The sequence below is a fragment of the Salvelinus namaycush genome, chromosome 3, assembly GCF_016432855.1.
Source record: "Salvelinus namaycush isolate Seneca chromosome 3, SaNama_1.0, whole genome shotgun sequence".
NCBI lineage: Eukaryota > Metazoa > Chordata > Actinopteri > Salmoniformes > Salmonidae > Salvelinus > Salvelinus namaycush.
In genome coordinates, this window is record NC_052309.1 from 89,711,467 (window position 1) to 89,733,564 (window position 22,098).

General features: G+C 45.8%; 1 protein-coding gene across 1 annotated transcript in view; it reads right to left on the reverse strand.

Annotated features, from left to right (window-relative positions):
- The window catches only part of rbfox1 (RNA binding fox-1 homolog 1), a gene marked incomplete at its 5' end in the record, with an annotated part of 54,370 nt that extends 36,564 nt beyond the window's left edge, over nt 1-17,806 (reverse strand). The window contains 6 exons of the mRNA XM_038989381.1: nt 1,056-1,191; nt 9,899-9,952; nt 11,030-11,090; nt 15,369-15,461; nt 17,468-17,521; nt 17,669-17,806. Of these exons, the coding sequence (XP_038845309.1) occupies nt 1,056-1,191; nt 9,899-9,952; nt 11,030-11,090; nt 15,369-15,461; nt 17,468-17,521; nt 17,669-17,806 (536 nt within the window). The remainder of the gene's footprint in view (nt 1-1,055; nt 1,192-9,898; nt 9,953-11,029; nt 11,091-15,368; nt 15,462-17,467; nt 17,522-17,668) is intronic.
- Between the last annotated feature and the right edge of the window lie 4,292 nt (nt 17,807-22,098).

Genomic DNA, 22,098 nt, shown 5'->3' on the forward strand with positions numbered 1-22,098 from the left:
GGCTCTCTCCGAATCCAAAGACAGCAGAGCTATAAGCGCTGGGTGGAAGTTACCCTTTAAGCACAGATCTAGGATCAGATCCCCCTCCCCCAATCCTAACCCTAACCAATAGGAGAGTACACAATGGACCTTAGATCAGTGTCTGGAGGCAACTCCATCCCAAACACTACAACCCCCAGAACCCCCCAACCCAGAGTGACAGTCATCTCAGATGAGTCTGTGCAAGGTCAGGTGCAAGTCTTTGGGCCGATCACATGCTATGGGGTGGCGTTCTCTGGTGGGGCAAGATCAGCATACACTGCTATTATCCTCTATCCAGAAAACCCCATTACACATCATATACAGACACAGAGAGAGACAGTTAGAGAGAGACAGAGAGAGAGAGAGAAGGAGAATTAGAGAGAGAGATAAAGAAAGAGAGAGAGGAAGAGAGAGAGGAGAAAGGAGGAGGATAGAGAGAGAGAGAGAGAGAGAGAGAGAGAGAGAGAGAGAGAGAGAGAGGAGGATAAAGAGAGAGAGACAGGAGGAGGATAAAGAGAGAGAGACAGGAGGAGGATAAAGAGAGAGACAGGGGGAGGGTAGAGAAAGAGAGAGACAGGAGGAGGATAAAGAGAGAGACAGGAGGAGGATAAAGAGAGAGAGACAGGAGGAGGATAAAGAGAGAGACAGGAGGAGGATAAAGAGAGAGACAGGAGGAGGGTAGAGAAAGAGAGAGACAGGAGGAGGATAAAGAGAGAGAGACCGGAGAAGGATATAGAGAGAGAGACCGGAGGAGGATAAAGAGAGAGACAGGGGGAGGGTAGAGAAAGAGAGAGACAGGAGGAGGATAAAGAGAGAGACAGGGGGAGGGTAGAGAAAGAGAGAGACAGGAGGAGGATAAAGAGAGAGACAGGAGGAGGGTAAAGAGAGAGAGACAGGAGGAGGATAAAGAGAGAGAGACCGGAGGAGGATAAAGAGAGAGACAGAGGGAACAAGAGGAGCGAGGTATACACAAATAAAGACAGAAAGAGACAGCACGGTACAGATAGATAAAGAGAGAAGAGAGGGAAACTCACCCTCCGTATGTGGGGATGTGAGGTGGGGGTGCGGCTGCTCTGAATGTGTTGTAGACCGTCCGCCCTCGACCTCTTAGATGGGCCCCTCTGTAAGCCGCCACCGCTGCACTGGCTGCTGTGTAGGGGAAGCCCGGTACTGGAGAGAGACAGAGAGTATGGTAGAGAGAGAAGGGGTGAGAGAGAGAGAGAGAGAGAGAGAGAGAGAGAGAGAGAGAGAGAGAGAGAGAGAGAGAGAGAGAGAGAGAGAGAGAGAGAGAGAGAGAGAGAGAGAGAGAGAGAAAGAGAGTACGGTAGAGAGAGAAGGGTTGAGAGAGAGAGAGAGAGAGAGAGAAAGAGAGTACGGTAGAGAGAGAAGGGGTGAGAGAGAGAGAGAGAGAGAGAGAGAGAGAGAGAGAGAGAGAGAGAGAGAGAGAGAAAGAGAGTACGGTAGAGAGAGAAGGGTTGAGAGAGAAGGGTTGAGAGAGAAGGGGTGAGAGAGAAGGGGTGAGAGAGAGAGAGAGAGAGAGAGAAAGAGAGTACGGTAGAGAGAGAAGGGGTGAGAGAGAAGGGGTGAGAGAGAGAGAGAGAGAAAGAGAGTACGGTAGAGAGAGAGAGAAAGAGAGTACGGTAGAGAGAGAAGGGGTGAGAGAGAGAGAGAGACAGAGAGATTATCATTTCACAGAGAAATGCTTCAGTGCTCTGTGTAAAAAATTGCAGCAAGATGAATTGTAAATTCAGATGACATCGATTCAAGTCAAATATTAAAATACTAAAACTGCACAAAACAAACACCCACCCTATTCCCTACACAGTGCACTACTTTTGATCAGGGCGCTATGGCACCCTATTCCCTACATAAGTGCACTACCTTTGACCAGGGCTTGTAGGGCACTATCTAGGGATTAGGGAGTAATTTGGGCCACACAGGTGAGTTAACAGGATTAGAGCGTGATATCTCCAGAATGGACCAGGCTGTCCTAAAGACATCAGGTATATTGACAGGAGAGTCACAAGGTAAACATCTTCCTATTGATTGTATTATGCATGGGCACAACAACAACAACAACAGACTATGATGACGGGTCAATGTTCTCACAGTCTGACAGGTAATATACTCTACAGGCTTTGTGTGACCTTGGAAATGGAGGACATTGTTGTGTGCTCTCAAGTATATCACACTCAAGTACTTAAACACTCCAAGTGGTCAGAACCTTTCGACACTCCAAGTGGTCAGAACCTTTCAACACTCCAAGTGGTCAGAACCTTTCAACACTCCAAGTGGTCAGAACCTTTCAACACTCCAAGTGGTCAGAACCTTTCAACACTCCAAGTAGTCAGAACCTTTCAACACTCCAAGTGGTCAGAACCTTTCAACACTCCAAGTGGTCAGAACCTTTCAACACTCCAAGTAGTCAGAACCTTTCAACACTCCAAGTGGTCAGAACCTTTCAACACTCCAAGTGGTCAGAACCTTTCAACACTCCAAGTAGTCAGAACCTTTCAACACTCCAAGTGGAGTGTATTAAATAAAATATTACAGGTAGATGAGGGTTGTTGATTAGGTTGTTGGAGATTACAGGTAGGAGAGTCAAAGTGATGAGGGTTGTTGGAGATTACAGGTAGGAGAGTCAAAGTGATGAGGGTTGTTGGAGATTACAGGTAGGAGAGTTAAAGTGATGAGGGTTGATGGAGATTACAGGTAGATGAGGGTTGTTGATTAGGTTGTTGGAGATTACAGGTAGGAGAGTCAAAGTGATGAGGGTTTTTGGAGATTACAGGTAGGAGAGTTAAAGGGATGAGGGTTGTTATAGATTACAGGTAGGAGAGTTAAAGTGATGAGGGTTTTTGGAGATTACAGGTAGGAGAGTTAAAGGGATGAGGGTTGTTATAGATTACAGGTAGGAGAGTTAAAGTGATGAGGGTTGTTATAGATTACAGCTAGGAGGGTTAAAGGGATGAGGGTTGTTATAGATTACAGGTAGGAGAGTTAAAGTGATGAGGGTTGATGGAGATTACAGGTAGGAGAGTCAAAGTGATGAGGGTTTTTGGAGATTACAGGTAGGAGAGTTAAAGGGATGAGGGTTGTTATAGATTACAGGTAGGAGAGTTAAAGTGATGAGGGTTGTTATAGATTACAGGTAGGAGAGTTAAAGTGATGAGGGTTGATGGAGATTACAGGTAGGAGAGTCAAAGTGATGAGGGTTTTTGGAGATTACAGGTAGGAGAGTTAAAGTGATGAGGGTTGTTGGAGATTACAGGTAGGAGAGTCAAAGTGATGAGGGTTGTTATAGATTACAGGTAGATGAGGGTTGTTGATTAGGTTGTTGGAGATTACAGGTAGGAGAGTCAAAGTGATGAGGGTTTTTGGAGATTACAGGTAGGAGAGTTAAAGGGATGAGGGTTGTTATAGATTACAGGTAGGAGGTTTAAATGGATGAGGGTTGTTATAGATTACAGCTAGGAGAGTTAAATGGATGAGGGTTGACACAATCAGCACGTCTAAACTACAGACTAGTGAGCAGACCCAACTCCCAGTGTCCTGATACAATCAGCACGTCTAAACTACAGACTAGTGAGCAGACCCAACTCCCAGTGTCCTGACACAATCAGCACGTCTAAACTACAGACTAGTGAGCAGACCCAACTCCCAGTGTCCTGACACAATCAGCACGTCTAAACTACAGACTAGTGAGCAGACCCAACTCCCAGTGTCCTGACACAAACACCACGTCTAAACTACAGACTAGTGAGCAGACCCAACTCCCAGTGTCCTGACACAATCAGCACGTCTAAACTACAGACTAGTGAGCAGACCCAACTCCCAGTGTCCTGACACAATCAGCACGTCTAAACTACAGACTAGTGAGCAGACCCAACTCCCAGTGTCCTGACACAATCAGCACGTCTAAACTACAGACTAGTGAGCAGACCCAACTCCCAGTGTCCTGATACAGACCCAACTCCCAGTGTCCTGATACAGACCCAACTCCCAGTGTCCTGATACAGACCCAACTCCCAGTGTCCTGATACAGACCCAACTCCCAGTGTCCTGACACAATCAGCACGTCTAAACCACAGACTAGTGAGCAGACCCAACTCCCAGTGTCCTGATACAATCACCACGTCTAAACTACAGACTAGTGAGCAGACCCAACTCCCAGTGTCCTGACACAATCAGCACGTCTAAACTACAGACTAGTGAGCAGACCCAACTCCCAGTGTCCTGACACAATCAGCACGTCTAAACTACAGACTAGTGAGCAGACCCAACTCCCAGTGTCCTGATACAATCAGCACGTCTAAACTACAGACTAGTGAGCAGACCCAACTCCCAGTGTCCTGACACAGACCCAACTCCCAGTGTCCTGACACAATCAGCACGTCTAAACTACAGACTAGTGAGCAGACCCAACTCCCAGTGTCCTGATACAGACCCAACTCCCAGTGTCCTGATACAGACCCAACTCCCAGTGTCCTGACACAAACAGCACGTATTCATGATGCCCTCATTAATCACAGAAGAGAAGGGAGAGACAGGAGAACCTAAAGCATGCTCAACACACGCGCACACACACACACACACACACACACACACACACACACACACACACACACACACACACACACACACACACACACACACACACACACACACACACACACACACACACACACACACACACACCCACCCACACACCCATCACGCACACAGACAGACACACGCGCACACACACACACACACACCCATCACGCACACAGACACACGCGCACACACACACACACACACACACACACCCATCACGCACACAGACAGACACACGCGCACACACACACACACACACACACACACACACACACACACACACACACACACACACACACACACACACACACACACACACACACACACACACACACACACACACACACACCCATCACGCACACGCGCACACACACGCACACACACACACACACACACACACACACACACACACACACACACACACACACACACACACACACCCATCACGCACACAGACACACGCGCACACACACACACGCAACACACGCGCGCACACACACACACACACACACACACACACACACACACACACACACACACACACACACACACACACACACACACACACACACACACACACACACACACACACACACACCCATCACGCACACAGACACACGCGCACACACACACACACGCAACACACACACACACACACACACACACACACACACACACACACACACACACACACACACACACACACACACACACACACACACACACACACACACACACACACACACACACACACACACACACACACACACACACACACACACACATGGGTGCACAGACACACACAGCCTAATGATGTTTGGGGGATTTGAAAGGTGAGACAAAGTAAATCGATACGGAGCATCTTGTAATTAAAAGAATGTTCACTGAATTAGGGAAAATGAGTGTCTGGAGAAATGAAACATATTGATTTCAATTTACAAAATATAGTTCAGCCACATGACGCCCTTGAAAAGACAGACAATTAGGTCTCTCTCTCTCTCTGTCTCTCTCTCTGTCTATCTATGTCTCTTTCTCTGTCTCTCTCCCTCTCTCTGTCTATCTATGTCTCTTTCTCTGTCTCTCTCTCTCTCTGTCTATCTATGTCTCTCTCTCTCTGTCTCTCTCTGTCTCTCTCTTTCTATCTATGTCTCTCTCTCTGTCTATCTATGTCTCTCTCTCTGTCTCTCTGTCTATCTATGTCACTCTCTCTGTCTCTCTCTCTATATATCTATGTCTCTCTCTCGCTCTCTATCCCTCTGTCCTTCTTCCTGACTTTGTTCATATAATGATAAATCAGGATGATATTTTTCACCATAATGAGAGAGAGGGTAATGACAGGAGAGGACAGAAGGTCAGGACTGGTACAGCCAAGGTACACACGCATACATGCGCGCGCGCACACACACACACACACACACACACATAATGAGAGAGAGGAAAAAGACAAAGAAAGAGAAAGAAATCCTCTCTGAGTCTTAAAATACTTGGTGTGTGTGTGTGCGTGCACGTGTGTGTGTGTGTGTGTGCGCGCATGCATGCGTGTGTGTGTGTAGGAGTATTTGTTGTTGCGTCTGTGTGTCAGCCTGAAGTCTCTACCCCTCTACTCTATAAATATCTATGTTACCACTGTCTTCTCATTCTTCTGTACTGCCCCAAAGCATTGTTTCAATCAACCCAGGTTGGTGTGGCCTTGGTGGGCATTCAACCCAGGTTGGTGTGGCCTTGGTGGGTATTCAACCCATGTTGGTGTGGCCTTGGTGGGTATTCACCCCATGTTGGTGTGGCCTTGGTGGGTATTCACCCCATGTTGGTGTGGCCTTGGTGGGTATTCAACCCAGGTTGGTGTGGCCTTGGTGGGTATTCAACCCATGTTGGTGTGGCCTTGGTGGGTATTCACCCCATGTTGGTGTGGCCTTGGTGGGCATTCAACCCAGGTTGGTGTGGCCTTGGTGGGTATTCATCCCAGGTTGGTGTGGCCTTGGTGGGTATTCAACCCATGTTGGTGTGGCCTTGGTGGGTATTCAACCCATGTTGGTGTGGCCTTGGTGGGCATTCAACCCAGGTTGGTGTGGCCTTGGTGGGTATTCACCCCATGTTGGTGTGGCCTTGGTGGGTATTCAACCCATGTTGGTGTGGCCTTGGTGGGCATTCAACCCAGGTTGGTGTGGCCTTGGTGGGTATTCAACCCATGTTGGTGTGGCCTTGGTGGGTATTCAACCCAGGTTGGTGTGGCCTTGGTGGGCATTCAACCCAGGTTGGTGTGGCCTTGGTGGGCATTCAACCCAGGTTTATGTGGCCTTGGTGGGCATTCAACTCTGGTTGGTGTGGCCTTGGTGGGCATTCAACCCAGGTTTATGTGGCCTTGGTGGGCATTCAACTCTGGTTGGTGTGGCCTTGGTGGGCATTCAACTCAGGTTGGTGTGGCCTTGGTGGGCACAGCTCAAATTGGGTTGGTCTGGCCTTAGTGTAGGAGCTGTATCTACTACGCTTTGTTTCGGGACAAACCGGATCACTCTGAGTTCCAACGCGGCAAAATGTTTACTTGCAGAGGATAATGGGCTTCAGGTGGCTTCCTTGATCACGCAGGTCGCCAGCCTATGTAAGAAACTAGTGAAAACGCAGAGTGGAATGTTTACATTTTCTACGACGGTGGCTGGAGGGCATTTGCGCTTGTTGGATGCATCTCCGCCTTGTCGTTTGTCGTTATCCGACTGGCCGGTGTTGCCCGGAGCTCCCCCATCTGAACGTGGTGTTGAAGGAGCTCCCCCATCTGAACGCGGTGTTGAAGGAGCTCCCCCATCTGAACGTGGTGTTGAAGGAGCTCCCCCATCTGAACGTGGTGTTGAAGGAGCTCCCCCATCTGAACGCTGTGTTGAAGGAGCTCCCCCATCTGAACGCGGTGTTGAAGGAGCTCCCCCATCTGAACACGGTGTTGAAGGAGCTCCCCCATCTGAACGCGGTGTTGAAGGAGCTCCCCCATCTGAACGCTGTGTTGAAGGAGCTCCCCCATCTGAACGCGGTGTTGAAGGAGCTCCCCCATCTGAACACGGTGTTGAAGGAGCTCCCCCATCTGAACACGGTGTTGAAGGAGCTCCCCCATCTGAACACGGTGTTGAAGGAGCTCCCCCATCTGAACACGGTGTTGAAGGAGCTCCCCCATCTGAACGCGGTGTTGAAGGAGCTCCCCCATCTGAACACGGTGTTGAAGGAGCTCCCCCATCTGAACACGGTGTTGAAGGAGCTCCCCCATCTGAACATGGTGTTGAAGGAGCTCCCCCATCTGAACGCGGTGTTGAAGGAGCTCCCCCATCTGAACACGGTGTTGAAGGAGCTCCCCCATCTGAACGTGGTGTTGAAGGAGCTCCCCCATCTGAACACGGTGTTGAAGGAGCTCCCCCATCTGAACACGGTGTTGAAGGAGCTCCCCCATCTGAACACGGTGTTGAAGGAGCTCCCCCATCTGAACACGGTGTTGAAGGAGCTCCCCCATCTGAACGCTGTGTTGAAGGAGCTCCCCCATCTGAACGCGGTGTTGAAGGAACTCCCCCATCTGAACACGGTGTTGAAGGAGCTCCCCCATCTGAACGTGGTGTTGAAGGAGCTCCCCCATCTGAACGTGGTGTTGAAGGAGCTCCCCCATCTGAACGCGGTGTTGAAGGAGCTCCCCCATCTGAACGAGGTGTTGAAGGAGCTCCCCCATCTGAACGCTGTGTTGAAGGAGCTCCCCCATCTGAACACGGTGTTGAAGGAGCTCCCCCATCTGAACGCGGTGTTGAAGGAGCACAGCAAGAGGAGCAACACATTCAACGGTGGTCACATGTCATGAGCCGTGGAAGCCGAAGACAGCGGCCTCCCACAAAGCAGTCTACACTCCCAACGAGAGGCCCGGAGCAGATACAAACAGCTAATAGTTTCGCCGTCTTGGAGCCTGATCTTCCTGCACCTTCGTCGCTTGGGGGGGGGGGGGGGGGGGGCCGTCGGGGGTTTTAATGACATTATGAAGGGCAGCTCTGAACAGTTGAAACTGGATTTTATAGAGCTGATTGACTCTGCTAGACACTAATAAAAGACACATCATATCTGCCCCTGTGTCCTCTCTGAATCGTGGCATTGAACGCTTTAGCAGGATTCTTTCTCTTCACAACAGGCTATGTGATTATTGCAGCTCAATGGGTGTAACTTTTGTTGAGAATTTCGATACCTTTTGGAAACAAAACACGTTTTATAAGGAGGATGGGATCCACCCAAAATCATTTGGGTTCCTGGATCCTTTCACAGCACTATAAGGCTGCATTGAGACAATGACTTATCAATGACCCAAGCCCAGCTCAGCTAATCGATACCATTGTGTCACTGAGTTGTCATAATGCTTCAGCAAATATACATTACACCAGGGGCGTTGGAAGACACAATGTAAGTAACCTAATTTATGTCCCTCTAACTGCCCCGAATGCCTCTGCTGATCCTACAGCTGTTGTATGCAGTAATCATGTGCCTATGAACCAGAAAAGCTGCCTGCTCGTCTGTCTCATCCTGACACGTTCATTACTATGCGACAGCTGGAGATTGAATTTGAATATTGAAACAATGTTGTAAATGTCAGAGAGACAGACAGCAAGGTTGATATAAATCTCCGCTGTTGAAAACTAAATGTTAGTCTTAAAGAAATGTGAGATAATGTCTAGATGCTTTTTATAGTGGAGAACAAGTTTATAAATTGCCTGTCTGGGCTGATGAGACAGTGGATTGCGCAGTCAGATGGAACAGAGTAAACAGGCATTTTAACGTTATAGATTTAGCCCGTGGTAACTTGTGGAGTAGACACCGGCTGGAATGCATTTTTTTTATCCAATCAGCTTTCATATTCGCTGAATCATGTGATGTAGTTCTCTGAATCATGTGATGTGGTTCTCTGAATCATGTGATGTGGTTCGCTGAATCATGTGATGTGGATGTGGTTCGCTGAATCATGTGATGTGGATGTGGTTCAGTGAATCATGTGATGTGGATCGCTGAATCATGTGATGTGGTTCTCTGAATCATGTGATGTGGATGTGGTTCCCTGAATCATGTGATGTGGTTCTCTGAATCATGTGATGTGGATGTGGTTCCCTGAATCATGTGATGTGGTTCCCTGAATCATGTGATGTGGTTCCCTGAATCATGTGATGTGGTTCTCTGAATCATGTGATTTGGATGTGGTTCCCTGAATCATGTGATGTGGATTTTTAAGACCTAAAGACTTGGAACACAGTTAATGACTAGGCTTCTGTCCTCTTACCTGCATAGAACTCTGGACTGTAGACTGCACCGACTACTGGGTTCAACTTCCACCCTGGAGAGAGAGAGAGACAGAGCGACAGAGAGAGAGAGAGACAGAGTGAGAGAGAGAGAAGGAGAGAGAGAAGGAGAGAGAGAGAGATGGAGGAGAGAGGACATAGAGAGAGAGAGAGAGAGAGAGAGAGAGAGAGAGAGAGAGATTAAAAATAAAATTGAGCAGCTGTTGCAGGATAGAAGGGATCTTTCTTAGCATAATATTTTCTAGAAGATAAAGACAAAACATATGTGGTTTTAAACCCCTCCCACAGAAGCCCAGTGAGTCTTAAACCCCTCCCACAGAAGCCCAGTGAGTCTTAAACCCCTCCCACAGAAGCCCAGTGAGTCTTAAACCCCTCCCACAGAAGCCCAGTGAGTCTTAAACCCCTCCCACAGAAGCCCAGTGAGTCTTAAACCCCTCCCACAGAAGCCCAGTGAGTCTTAAACCCCTCCCACAGAAGCCCAGTGAGTCTTAAACCCCCCCCACAGAGGCCCAGTGAGTCTTAAACCCCTCCCACAGAAGCCCAGTGAGTCTTAAACCCCTCCCACAGAAGCCCAGTGAGTCTTAAACCCCTCCCACAGAGGCCCAGTGAGTCTTAAACCCCTCCCACAGAAGCCCAGTGAGTCTTAAACCCCCCCCACAGAGGCCCAGTGAGTCTTAAACCCCTCCTACAGAGGCCCAGTGAGTCTTAACCCCCTCCCACAGAGGCCTGGTGAGTCTTAAACCCCTCCCACAGAAGCCCAGTGAGTCTTAAACCCCTCCCACAGAGGCCTGGTGAGTCTTAAACCCCTCCCACAGAAGCTCGGTGAGTCTTAAACCACTCCCACAGAGGCCCAGTGAGTCTTAAACCCTTCCCACAGAGGCCTGATGAGTCTTAAACCCCTCCCACAGAGGCCCAGTGAGTCTTAAACCCCTCCCACAGAGGCCCAGTGAGTCTTAAACCCCTCCCACAGAAGCCCAGTGAGTCTTAAACCCCTCCCACAGAGGCCCAGTGAGTCTTAAACCCCTCCCACAGAGGCCCAGTGAGTCTTAAACCCCTCCCACAGAGGCCCAGTGAGTCTTAAACCCCTCCCACAGAGGCCCAGTGAGTCTTACCATTTGCATAAGGATTGACCGTCTTCTTATTGGTCATTACCCGTGCTGTTGCATTGTTGACCTATCACAGACAGGCTTGTATCAGTGCATTTCCAACAGCAGTCAGCCACATATTAAAACCCAACAGTATGTTGTGATCAATAAACCGGCATGCTTCCATATCATCATTCCTACATCAATGTGTTCCAAAACGTTCTAACTTGCCATGACAAACATCCATGTCAGTATTTAAACAGGTCATACATAAGTAGTAAAGACTTCATACAAAGCAAAATTAAAAAAACATTATATTTTCATGTTGTAAAATATTTCCAGCATGCTTTAATCCTGTTATGATCTTCAAAAAGGAAATGAAAGGTAAAAGAAACAACACTGGACAAACAATCAAACAGCTGATGTGTTGTCATATGAAGGAGCATGCGGTGGAGAGGGAACTATCAGGAGGGAAACAGCTAACAAACAACATGGAGGAGGAGGAGGAGGAGGAGGAGGAGGAGGAGGAGGAGGAGGAGGATGAGGAGGAGGAAGGAGGAGGAGGAGGAGGAAGGAGGAGGAGGATGAGGAGGAAGGAGGAGGAGGAGGAGGAGGGAGGATGAGGAGGAGGAGGAGGAGGAGAAGGAGGAGGAGGACGAGGACGAGGAGGAGGAGGACGAGGAGGAGGAGGAGGAGGAGGATGAGGAGGAGGAGGATGAGGAGGAAGGAGGAGGAGGAGGAGGAGGAGGAGGAGGGAGGATGAGGAGGAGAAGGAGGAGGAGGAGGAGGAGGAGGAGGAGGAGGAGGAGGAGGAGGAGGAGGAGAAGGAGGACGAGGAGGAGGAGGAGGAGGAGGAGGAGGAGGATGAGGAGGAGGAGAAGGAGGAGGAGGAGGAGGAGGAGGAGGAGGAGGAAGAGGAGGAGGAGGAGGAGGAGAAGGAGGAGGAGGAGGAGGAGGAGGAGGACGAGGAGGAGGAGGAGGAGGAGGAGGAGGAGGATGAGGAGGAGGAGGAGGAGGAGGAGGAGGAGGAGGAGGAGGAAGAGGAGGAGGAGGAGGACAGACACGTTTGGAGCATTCTGCAACATCCAGTCATCTTCCAGAGTAAGAAGGAGAACCATCAGACAGACACGAAGCAACATGTAGCATTCACACTCCACCTCACCAAGCCTGGAGCGGCATCGCAACAACAATCAGAGTCATCCACCAAATCAATACAGAAATACAGAAATAAAAACAGAAATAAAAAATGGATCAAATCAACCAATCAATGAATCAGTCAATCAATCAAGTCATTCCAGCTTGAATCACAGCTAACAGAAGGGGAAATTAAAAACAGGGTGCATTGTGGTCCAAAAAACACAATCAACGGGTTCCACAGTCCCAGAGTAGAGGTGCAACGAGTCAGTGCATGTCTCAACCAATCAGATTGGGTCACGCATCACGCATCATCAGTCATCATCACGCTAGCAGCTGGACTGAGACACTGAGTGGTAAAACACGCCGTAACACGCAAGAGAAAACATATAATCATAACACAGCTTCAAGAAACACCCAACTCAACCACAAGCCAAAAGAAAGTCACGTGAATTTGAGCGTAGCGAGCGTTCGAGATAGAGTGTGTGAGAGAGAGAAAGAGAGAGAGAGAGAAAGAGAGAGAGAAAGAGAGAGAGAGAGATAGGGTAGTAAATAATACATTTGCAGAATGGCTCGCTTCACACTTACCATTCCCAGACCAGTTTTTGGCCCCGCCCACTTGTTTGTGTTTTGTTACCGTGGTAACAGAGTTGGGGGCGTATACGAGTGGAGCTACCATTGGGAAGATGGAGGAGGGGGGAGATGAGAGAGGAATATGCAACGTCTTACTCAAGAGGCCAAAGCAATGGCAGTCATACCCGCAATCACTATGCCAGCGTTTGCCAAACTCGGTCCTCTGGACCCCAACAGGTGCACGTTTTGGTCAGCTAAACAAGCTGAGTCAAATTATCAAAGCTTGTTGATGAGTTGATTATTTGAATCAGCTGTGTAGGGCTAGTGAAAAAAACAAAACGTGCACCTCTTGGTGTCCCGAGGACCGAGTTTGGGAAACCCTGCACTAAAAACTCTCTCTCGTTTAGCTCTCTCTGTAGTTCTCTAAAGTTCTCTGTGTGGCTCCCAAAACATATTTGTATTCTTGGATTGTATTTGTGAGTTGCCAAGGAAACCAAATCAATGTTTCTAGAATAGTGTTGGATGAGACTAAGTGGCAAATCATTGTTCTCTTTAGCTTTTATATATTTGACTTTTTCTCCACTGTTTATAGGGGACTGTAGTTTGTAACTTACAGGCCACCGTATATCCCTAACCATGCAGTGAGGTCACTCACTACCCATGATCCTTCACTGCTTTGTTGACTTCCTGACTTTTCTGAGGAACTGGCTGTAAGCACCCTTTAACTTCAAAAAGACAAAACACAATACAGTTGAAGTCAGAAGTTGACATACACCTTAGCCAAATACATTTAAACTCAGTTTTTCACAATTCCTGACATTTAATCCTAGTAAAAATTCCCTGTCTTTGGTCAGTTAGGATCACCACTTTATTTTAAGAATGTGAAATGTCAGAATAATAGTAGAGAGAATTATTTATTTCATCTTTTATTTCTTTCCTCACATTCCCAGTGGGTCAGAAGTTTAGATACACTCAATCAGTATTTGGTAGCATTGCCTTTAAATTGTTTATCTTGGGTCAAACGTTTCGGGTAGCCTTCCACAAGCTTCCCACAATAAGTTGGGTGAATGTTGGCAAATTCCTCCTAACAGAGTTGGTGTAACTGAGTGAGGTTTGTAGGCCTCCTTGCTCACACACGCCTTTTCAGTTCTGCCCACACATTTTCTATAGGGTTTAGGTCAGGGCTTTGTGATGGCCACTCCAATACCTTGACTTTGTTGTCATTAAGTCATTTTGCCACAATTTTGGAAGTATGATTGGTGTCATGCGACCAAGCTTTAACTTCCTGACTGATGTTTTGAGATGTTGCTTCAATATATCCACATAATTTTCAATCCTCATGATGCCATCTATTTTCTGAAGTGCACCAGTCCCTCCTGCAGCAAAGCACCCCCATGATGCTGCCACCCCCGTGCTTCACGTTTGGGATGATGTTCTCGGCTTGCAAGCCTCCCCCTTTTTCCTCCAAACGTAAAGATGGTCATCAGATGAGAGGACATTTCTCCAAAAAGTATGATCTTTGTCCTCATGTGCAGTTGCAAACCGTATTCTGGCTTTTTTATGGCGGTTTTGGCGCAGTGGCTTCTTCCTTGCTGAGCGGCCTTTCATGTTATGTCGATATAGGACTCGTTTTACTGTGGATATATATACTTTTGTACCCGTTTCCTCCAACATCTTCACAAGGTCCTTTTTGCTGTTGTTCTGGGATTGAGTTGCACTTTTCGCACCAAAGTACGTTCATCTCTAGGAGACAGAACGCGTCTCCTTCCTGAGCGGTATAAAGGCTGTGTGGTCCCATGGTGTTTATACTTGCATACTATTGTTTGTACAGATGAACATGGTACCTTCAGGTGTTTGGAAATTGCTACCAAGGATGAAGCAGACTTGTGGAGGTCTACAATTTTTTTTCTGAGGTCTTGGCTTATTTCTTTTTATTTTCCCATGATGTCAAGCAAAGAGGCACTGAGTTTGAAGGTAGGCCTTGAAATACATCCACAGGTACACTTCCAATTGACTCAAAGTATGTCAATTAGCCTATCAGAAGCTTCTAAAGCCATGACATCATTTTCTGGAATTTTCCAAGCTGTTTAAAGGCACAGTTAACTTAGTGTATGTAAACTTCTGACCCACTGGAATTGTGATACAGTGAGTTATAAGTGAAATTATATGTCTGTAAACAATTGTTGGAAAAATTACTTGTGTCATGCACAAAGTAGATATCCTAACCGACTTGCCAAAACTATAGTTTGTTAACAAGAAATTTGTGAAAAACGAGTTTTAATGACTCCAACCTAAGTGTATGTAAACTTCCGACTTCAACTGTATGTACTTCACAACAAAGTTCAACTGAAGATAACAAATGAGCTCATAACAAAATGAAGCAAATCCGGGGAAATATACAACAGTAAACGTGTAGACGTATTAATGGAACAATACACCTGACAATAAACCACAATGGGGGCTGTATGAGGAGAGTTCAGGGAGGGAGGTGATGACGCAGGCGGAGAGACAGGTGACGTGTGGGACAGGGTGGAATGGGGGGAGTGAAGCAGACTTTATGCACACACACATTCACACACACACACACTGACAAAGAGGAAGAGGAGGAGGTAAAGGAGGAAGAGGAGGAGGAAATGGAGGAAGTATTTGTAACATGCACCTCTATTTTACGGCCTTCTACGACCGTGCCGTGTAATTTTTCTCGCGCCCTGTCAGCGTCCGCACTGTGCTCGAAAGTTACGAACCCAAAACCCTGCAGGGAGAGGGAGAGGGAGAGGGAGAGGGAGAGGGAGAGAACAACATGCATGTTATTCATATTATAATCATTATAATCATTTTTCATATTATAATCATTATAATCATTTTTCATATTATTATCATTATAATCATTATTTATATTATTATCATTATAATCATTATTCATATTATTATCATTATAATCATTATTCATTTTATTACTGTCATTACTCATGGTCCTCCAGTCATTACAGAAAACAGCCTGGGCTGTTGTTCAGTAGAACAAAAGGAGAAAAACACTTTGAAATGTAAACAGATGAAGCACACTATTATAGGCCAGCTTTAGGCAGGAACTCCCTCTGCTTCAAAACGTTTTAATATCTTCTCTCCTCTAAAACACATCTCTAACCTCTAGCTTCCTGTAACACATCTCTAACCTCTAGCTTCCTCTAAAACACAGCTCTACCGTCTAGCTTCCTCTAACACACATCTCTAACCTCTAGCTTCCTCTAAAACACATCTCTAACCTCTAGCTTCCTGTAACACACATCTCTAACCTCTAGCTTCCTGGAACATATCTCTAACCTCTAGCTTCCTGTAACACATCTCTAACCTCTAGCTTCCTCTAACACACATCTCTATCCTCTAGCTTCCTCTAACACATCTCTAACCTCTAGCTTCCTCTAAAACACATCTCTAACCTCTAGCTTCCTGTAACATATCTCTAACCTCTAGCTTCCTCTAACACACATCTCTAACCTCTAGCTTCCTCTAAAACACATCTCTAACCTCTAGCTTCCTCTAAAACACATCTCTAACCTCTAGCTTCCTCTAAAACACATCTCTAACCTCTAGCTTCCTCTAAAACACATCTCTAACCTCTAGCTTCATCTAACACACATCTCTAACCTCTAGCTTCATCTAAAACACATCTCTAACCTCTAGCTTCATCTAACACACATCTCTAACCTCTAGCTTCCTCTAACACACATCTCTAACCTCTAGCTTCCTCTAAAACACATCTCTAACCTCTAGCTTCCTCTAAAACACATCTCTAACCTCTAGCTTCCTCTAACACACATCTCTAACCTCTAGCTTCCTCTAAAACACATCTCTAACCTCTAGCTTCCTCTAACACACATCTCTAACCTCTAGCTTCCTGTAACACACATCTATAACCTCTAGCTTCATCTAAAACACTTATCTAACCTCTAGCTTAATCTAAAACACATCTCTAACCTCTAGCTTCATCTAACACATCTCTAACCTCTAGCTTCATCTAACACATCTCTAACCTCTAGCTTCATCTAACACAAATCTATAACCTCTAGCTTCCTCTAACACACATCTATAACCTCTAGCTTCATCTAAAACACATCTCTAACCTCTAGCTTCATCTAAAACACATATCTAACCTCTAGCTTCATCTAACACATCTCTAACCTCTAGCTTCATCTAACACACATCTATATCCTCTAGCTTCCTGTAACATATCTCTAACCTCTAGCTTCCTCTACAACACATCTCTAACCTCTAGCTTCCTCTACAACACATCTCTAACCTCTAGCTTCCTCTAAAACACATCTCTAACCTCTAGCTTCCTCTAAAACACATCTCTAACCTCTAGCTTCATCTAACACACATCTATATCCTCTAGCTTCCTGTAACATATCTCTAACCTCTAGCTTCCTCTACAACACATCTCTAACCTCTAGCTTCCTCTAGAACACATCTCTAACCTCTAGCTTCCTCTAAAACACATCTCTAACCTCTAGCTTCCTCTAAAACACATCTCTAACCTCTAGCTTCCTCTAAAACACATATTTAACCTCTAGCTTCCTCTAAAACACATCTCTAACCTCTAGCTTCCTCTAAAACACATCTCTAACCTCTAGCTTCCTCTAACACATCTCTAACCTCTAGCTTCCTCTAAAACACATCTCTAACCTCTAGCTTCCTCTAACACACATCTCCAACCTCTAGCATCTACCATGCAGAAGAGAAACACAACACATCACCTACCTTAGAGCCCCGCTCGTTAAAAATGATTTCAACGTCTAAGATTTTACCAAATTGCTGGAAGGAAAGACAGAAACAAAGCCAGAGTCACTGACATTGTTTAACGCAGGATGTTTCAGTGGTACAGTATATGTAATAGCATTTTACATTTGGAAATGATTCACTTATGGGGGATAAAATAAGTAATTGTAGTGTAATACTCACGCCAAACATTTGCCTGAGGTCTGGATCCCTGAACCGGAAGGGTATGTTGGAGACATGTAGTCGCTTGGGTTGAGTCTTACTGTTAGAACTGTCAGACGACTGGCTCTGCTGCTGACTGTCTGTCTGAGACTCCTCCTCTGTCTGCTGGGAGGATGGAGGGGGGAGGGAGGGAGGGAGGGGGGGGGGGGGGGGGGAGGGAGGGAGGGAGGGAGGGAGGGAGGGGGGGGGGGGGGGGGGAGGGAGGGAGGGAGGGAGGGAGGTCAGGGAAGAGAAAGGGGAGGGATACAGAATTATACACACAAATAAAAACTAGACATAGAAACACATGTTGACCTCTAGTGTCATACTAGAACAGCTGGTCTATACTATAATGACTCTAGAGGTGAACAGCTGGTCTATACTATAATGACTCTAGAGGTGAACAGCTGATCTATACTATAATGACTCTAGAGGTGAACAGCTGGTCTATACTATAATGACTCTAGAGGTGAACAGCTGATCTATACTATAATGACTCTAGAGGTGAACAGCTGGTCTATACTATAATGACTCTAGAGGTGAACAGCTGGTCTATACTATAATGACTCTAGAGGTGAACAGCTGGTCTATACTATAATGACTCTAGAGGTGAACAGCTGATCTATACTATAATGACTCTAGAGGTGAACAGCTGGTCTATACTATAATGACTCTAGAGGTGAACAGCTGATCTATACTATAATGACTCTAGAGGTGAACAGCTGGTCTATACTATAATGACTCTAGAGGTGAACAGCTGATCTATACTATAATGACTCTAGAGGTGAACAGCTGGTCTATACTATAATGACTCTAGAGGTGAACAGCTGATCTATACTATAATGACTCTAGAGGTGAACAGCTGGTCTATACTATAATGACTCTAGAGGTGAACAGCTGGTCTATACTATAATGACTCTAGAGGTGAACAGCTGGTCTATACTATAATGACTCTAGAGGTGAACAGCTGATCTATACTATAATGACTCTAGAGGTGAACAGCTGGTCTATACTATAATGACTCTAGAGGTGAACAGCTGGTCTATACTATAATGACTCTAGAGGTGAACAGCTGGTCTATACTATAATGACTCTAGAGGTGAACAGCTGGTCTATACTATAATGACTCTAGAGGTGAACAGCTGGTCTATACTATAATGACTCTAGAGGTGAACAGCTGATCTATACTATAATGACTCTAGAGGTGAACAGCTGGTCTATACTATAATGACTCTAGAGGTGAACAGCTGATCTATACTATAATGACTCTAGAGGTGAACAGCTGATCTATACTATAATGACTCTAGAGGTGAACAACTGATCTATACTATAATGACTCTAGAGGTGAACAGCTGGTCTATACTATAATGACTCTAGAGGTGAACAGCTGGTCTATACTATAATGACTCTAGAGGTGAACAGCTGATCTATACTATAATGACTCTAGAGGTGAACAGCTGGTCTATACTATAATGACTCTAGAGGTGAACAGCTGATCTATACTATAATGACTCTAGAGGTGAACAGCTGGTCTATACTATAATGACTCTAGAGGTGAACAGCTGGTCTATACTATAATGACTCTAGAGGTGAACAGCTGGTCTATACTATAATGACTCTAGAGGTGAACAGCTGGTCTATACTATAATGACTCTAGAGGTGAACAGCTGGTCTATACTATAATGACTCTAGAGGTGAACAGCTGATCTATACTATAATGACTCTAGAGGTGAACAGCTGATCTATACTATAATGACTCTAGAGGTGAACAACTGATCTATACTATAATGACTCTAGAGGTGAACAGCTGGTCTATACTATAATGACTCTAGAGGTGAACAGCTGGTCTATACTATAATGACTCTAGAGGTGAACAGCTGATCTATACTATAATGACTCTAGAGATGAACAGCTGATCTATACTAGAATGACACGAGGTGAACTGCTGGTCTATACTATAATGACACTGGAGATGAACAGCTGGTCTATACTATAATGACTCTAGAGATGAACAGCTGATCTATACTAGAATGACACGAGGTGAACTGCTGGTCTATACTATAATGACACTGGAGATGAACAGCTGGTCTATACTATAATGACTCTAGAGATGAACAGCTGATCTATACTATAATGACTCTAGAGGTGAACTGCTGGTCTATACTAGAATGCCTCTAGAGATGAACAGCTGATCTATACTATAATGACACTGGAGATGAACAGCTGGTCTATACTATAATGCCTCTAGAGATGAACAGCTGATCTATACTATAATGACTCTAGAGGTGAACTGCTGGTCTATACTAGAATGCCTCTAGAGATGAACAGCTGATCTATACTATAATGACACTGGAGATGAACAGCTGGTCTATACTATAATGCCTCTAGAGATGAACAGCTGATCTATACTATAATGACTCTAGAGGTGAACTGCTGGTCTATACTAGAATGCCTCTAGAGATGAACAGCTGGTCTATACTATAATGACACTGGAGGTGAACAGCTGATCTATACTAGAATGACACGAGGTGAACTGCTGGTCTATACTAGAATTACACTAGAGGTGAACTGCTGGTCTATACTAGAATGACTCTATAGGTGAACAGCTGATCTATACTAGAATGACAACAGTTGATCTACAGTCGTGGCCAAAAGTTTTGAGAATGACACAAATATGAATTTTCACAAAGTCTGCTGCCTCAGTTTGTATGATGGCAATTTGCATATACTCCAGAATGTTATAAAGAGTGATCAGATGGATTGCAATTAATTGCAAAGTCCCTCTTTTCCATGCCAAAAAACTGATTCCCCCAAAAATATTTCCACTGCATTTCAGCGACATTTCACGACTGTATATTTACACTCAAGTCAGTCTTGTTCAACTGTTTGGCCTGAGAAGACCAACACACACCCACCCACCCACCCACCCACCCACCCACCCACCCACCCACCCACCCACCCACCCACACACACACACACACACACACACACACACACACACACACACACACACACACACACACACACACACACACACACACACACACACACACACACACACACACAGAGAGAGAGAGAGTACAGTCGGCTCCATGCTTAACCCAGTTACAGAAAGAGAATACTTTCCATTCCTCCCTCAAACAACTCTGGGCTGCTGGCCAGCTCAAAATACAGTCTGTGTGTTTACAGAGGAGGAAGCATACGGATGACAGGCTGCTGTTACACCCCCCCCCCCACACACACACGCACCCCCCACCTCCCCCCACACACACACACGCACACGCATGCACACACACACATGCATGCGCACACACACACGTATACACGCACGCACACACAAGCACGCACGCACAATCAAACACACACACATACACCCCCCACACACACACACATGCGCACACACACACACACACGCATGAGCAGCAGCAGCGTGTGCCATCTGTGGAACATTCATTGTACAGGCAGCGGACGCCTACACTTCAAACCAGGAAATAAAACAGAGATATATCTTGTCTTTTTCTGCAGCATCAGAAGCTTCATCTAATTGTCAGAGGGGGAGAAGAGAGACGTGTTTTCAACACATTGCTGGAGAGCAGGAATGAAAGGAGAGAGAGAAACAGATACTGATGACTGGAGAGAACTAATACTCTAGGGAGGGAGGGAGGGGTGGAGGGAGGGAGAGAGAGAGAGAGAGAGAGAGCAGAGAGAGCGAGAGAGAGAGAGAGAGAGAGAGAGAGAGAGAGAGAGAGAAATTTGATTCCTAACAGTTATTGACCGTCAGATCACTTTTATACTCTACCCACCATAATTGATAAACCTGCTTTGCGTGTTTCCAAAAAGCCTCTGATTCAGTTGGGCGTTTCACATTAATGTCGTGTATGTGGATACACCATATGATGTCATCAAATCAATGTATACAAATAACAAATATACAGTCAACATGTGAAATGAACACACGCATGTATTTTCACCAAGGAGTGAAACAGGGTCTATCTAACTTCAGTCTATTTAACAGTTACAGCTCCGACGCCATTGGCCCACATTGTTTGTTGTTTTGGCTCTGTACTTCAGCACTTTGAAGTGACACAATGACTATGAGGTTAAAGGTCAGAATGTCAGCTTTAATTTGAGGGTATTTTCATCCATATCAGGTGACCCATTTAGATATTACAGCACTTTTTGTACATAGTCCTCCCATTTTAGGGGACCAAAAGTATTGGGGCAAATTCCCTTATATGTATATTAAAGTAGTTTAAAGTTTAGTATTTGGTCCCATATTCCTAGCACGCAATGACTACATCAAGCTTGTGACTCTACAAACTTGTTGGATGCATTTGCTGTTTGTTTTGGTTGTGTTTCAGATTATTTGGTGCCCAATAGAAATTAATGGTAAATAATGTGTCATTTTGGAG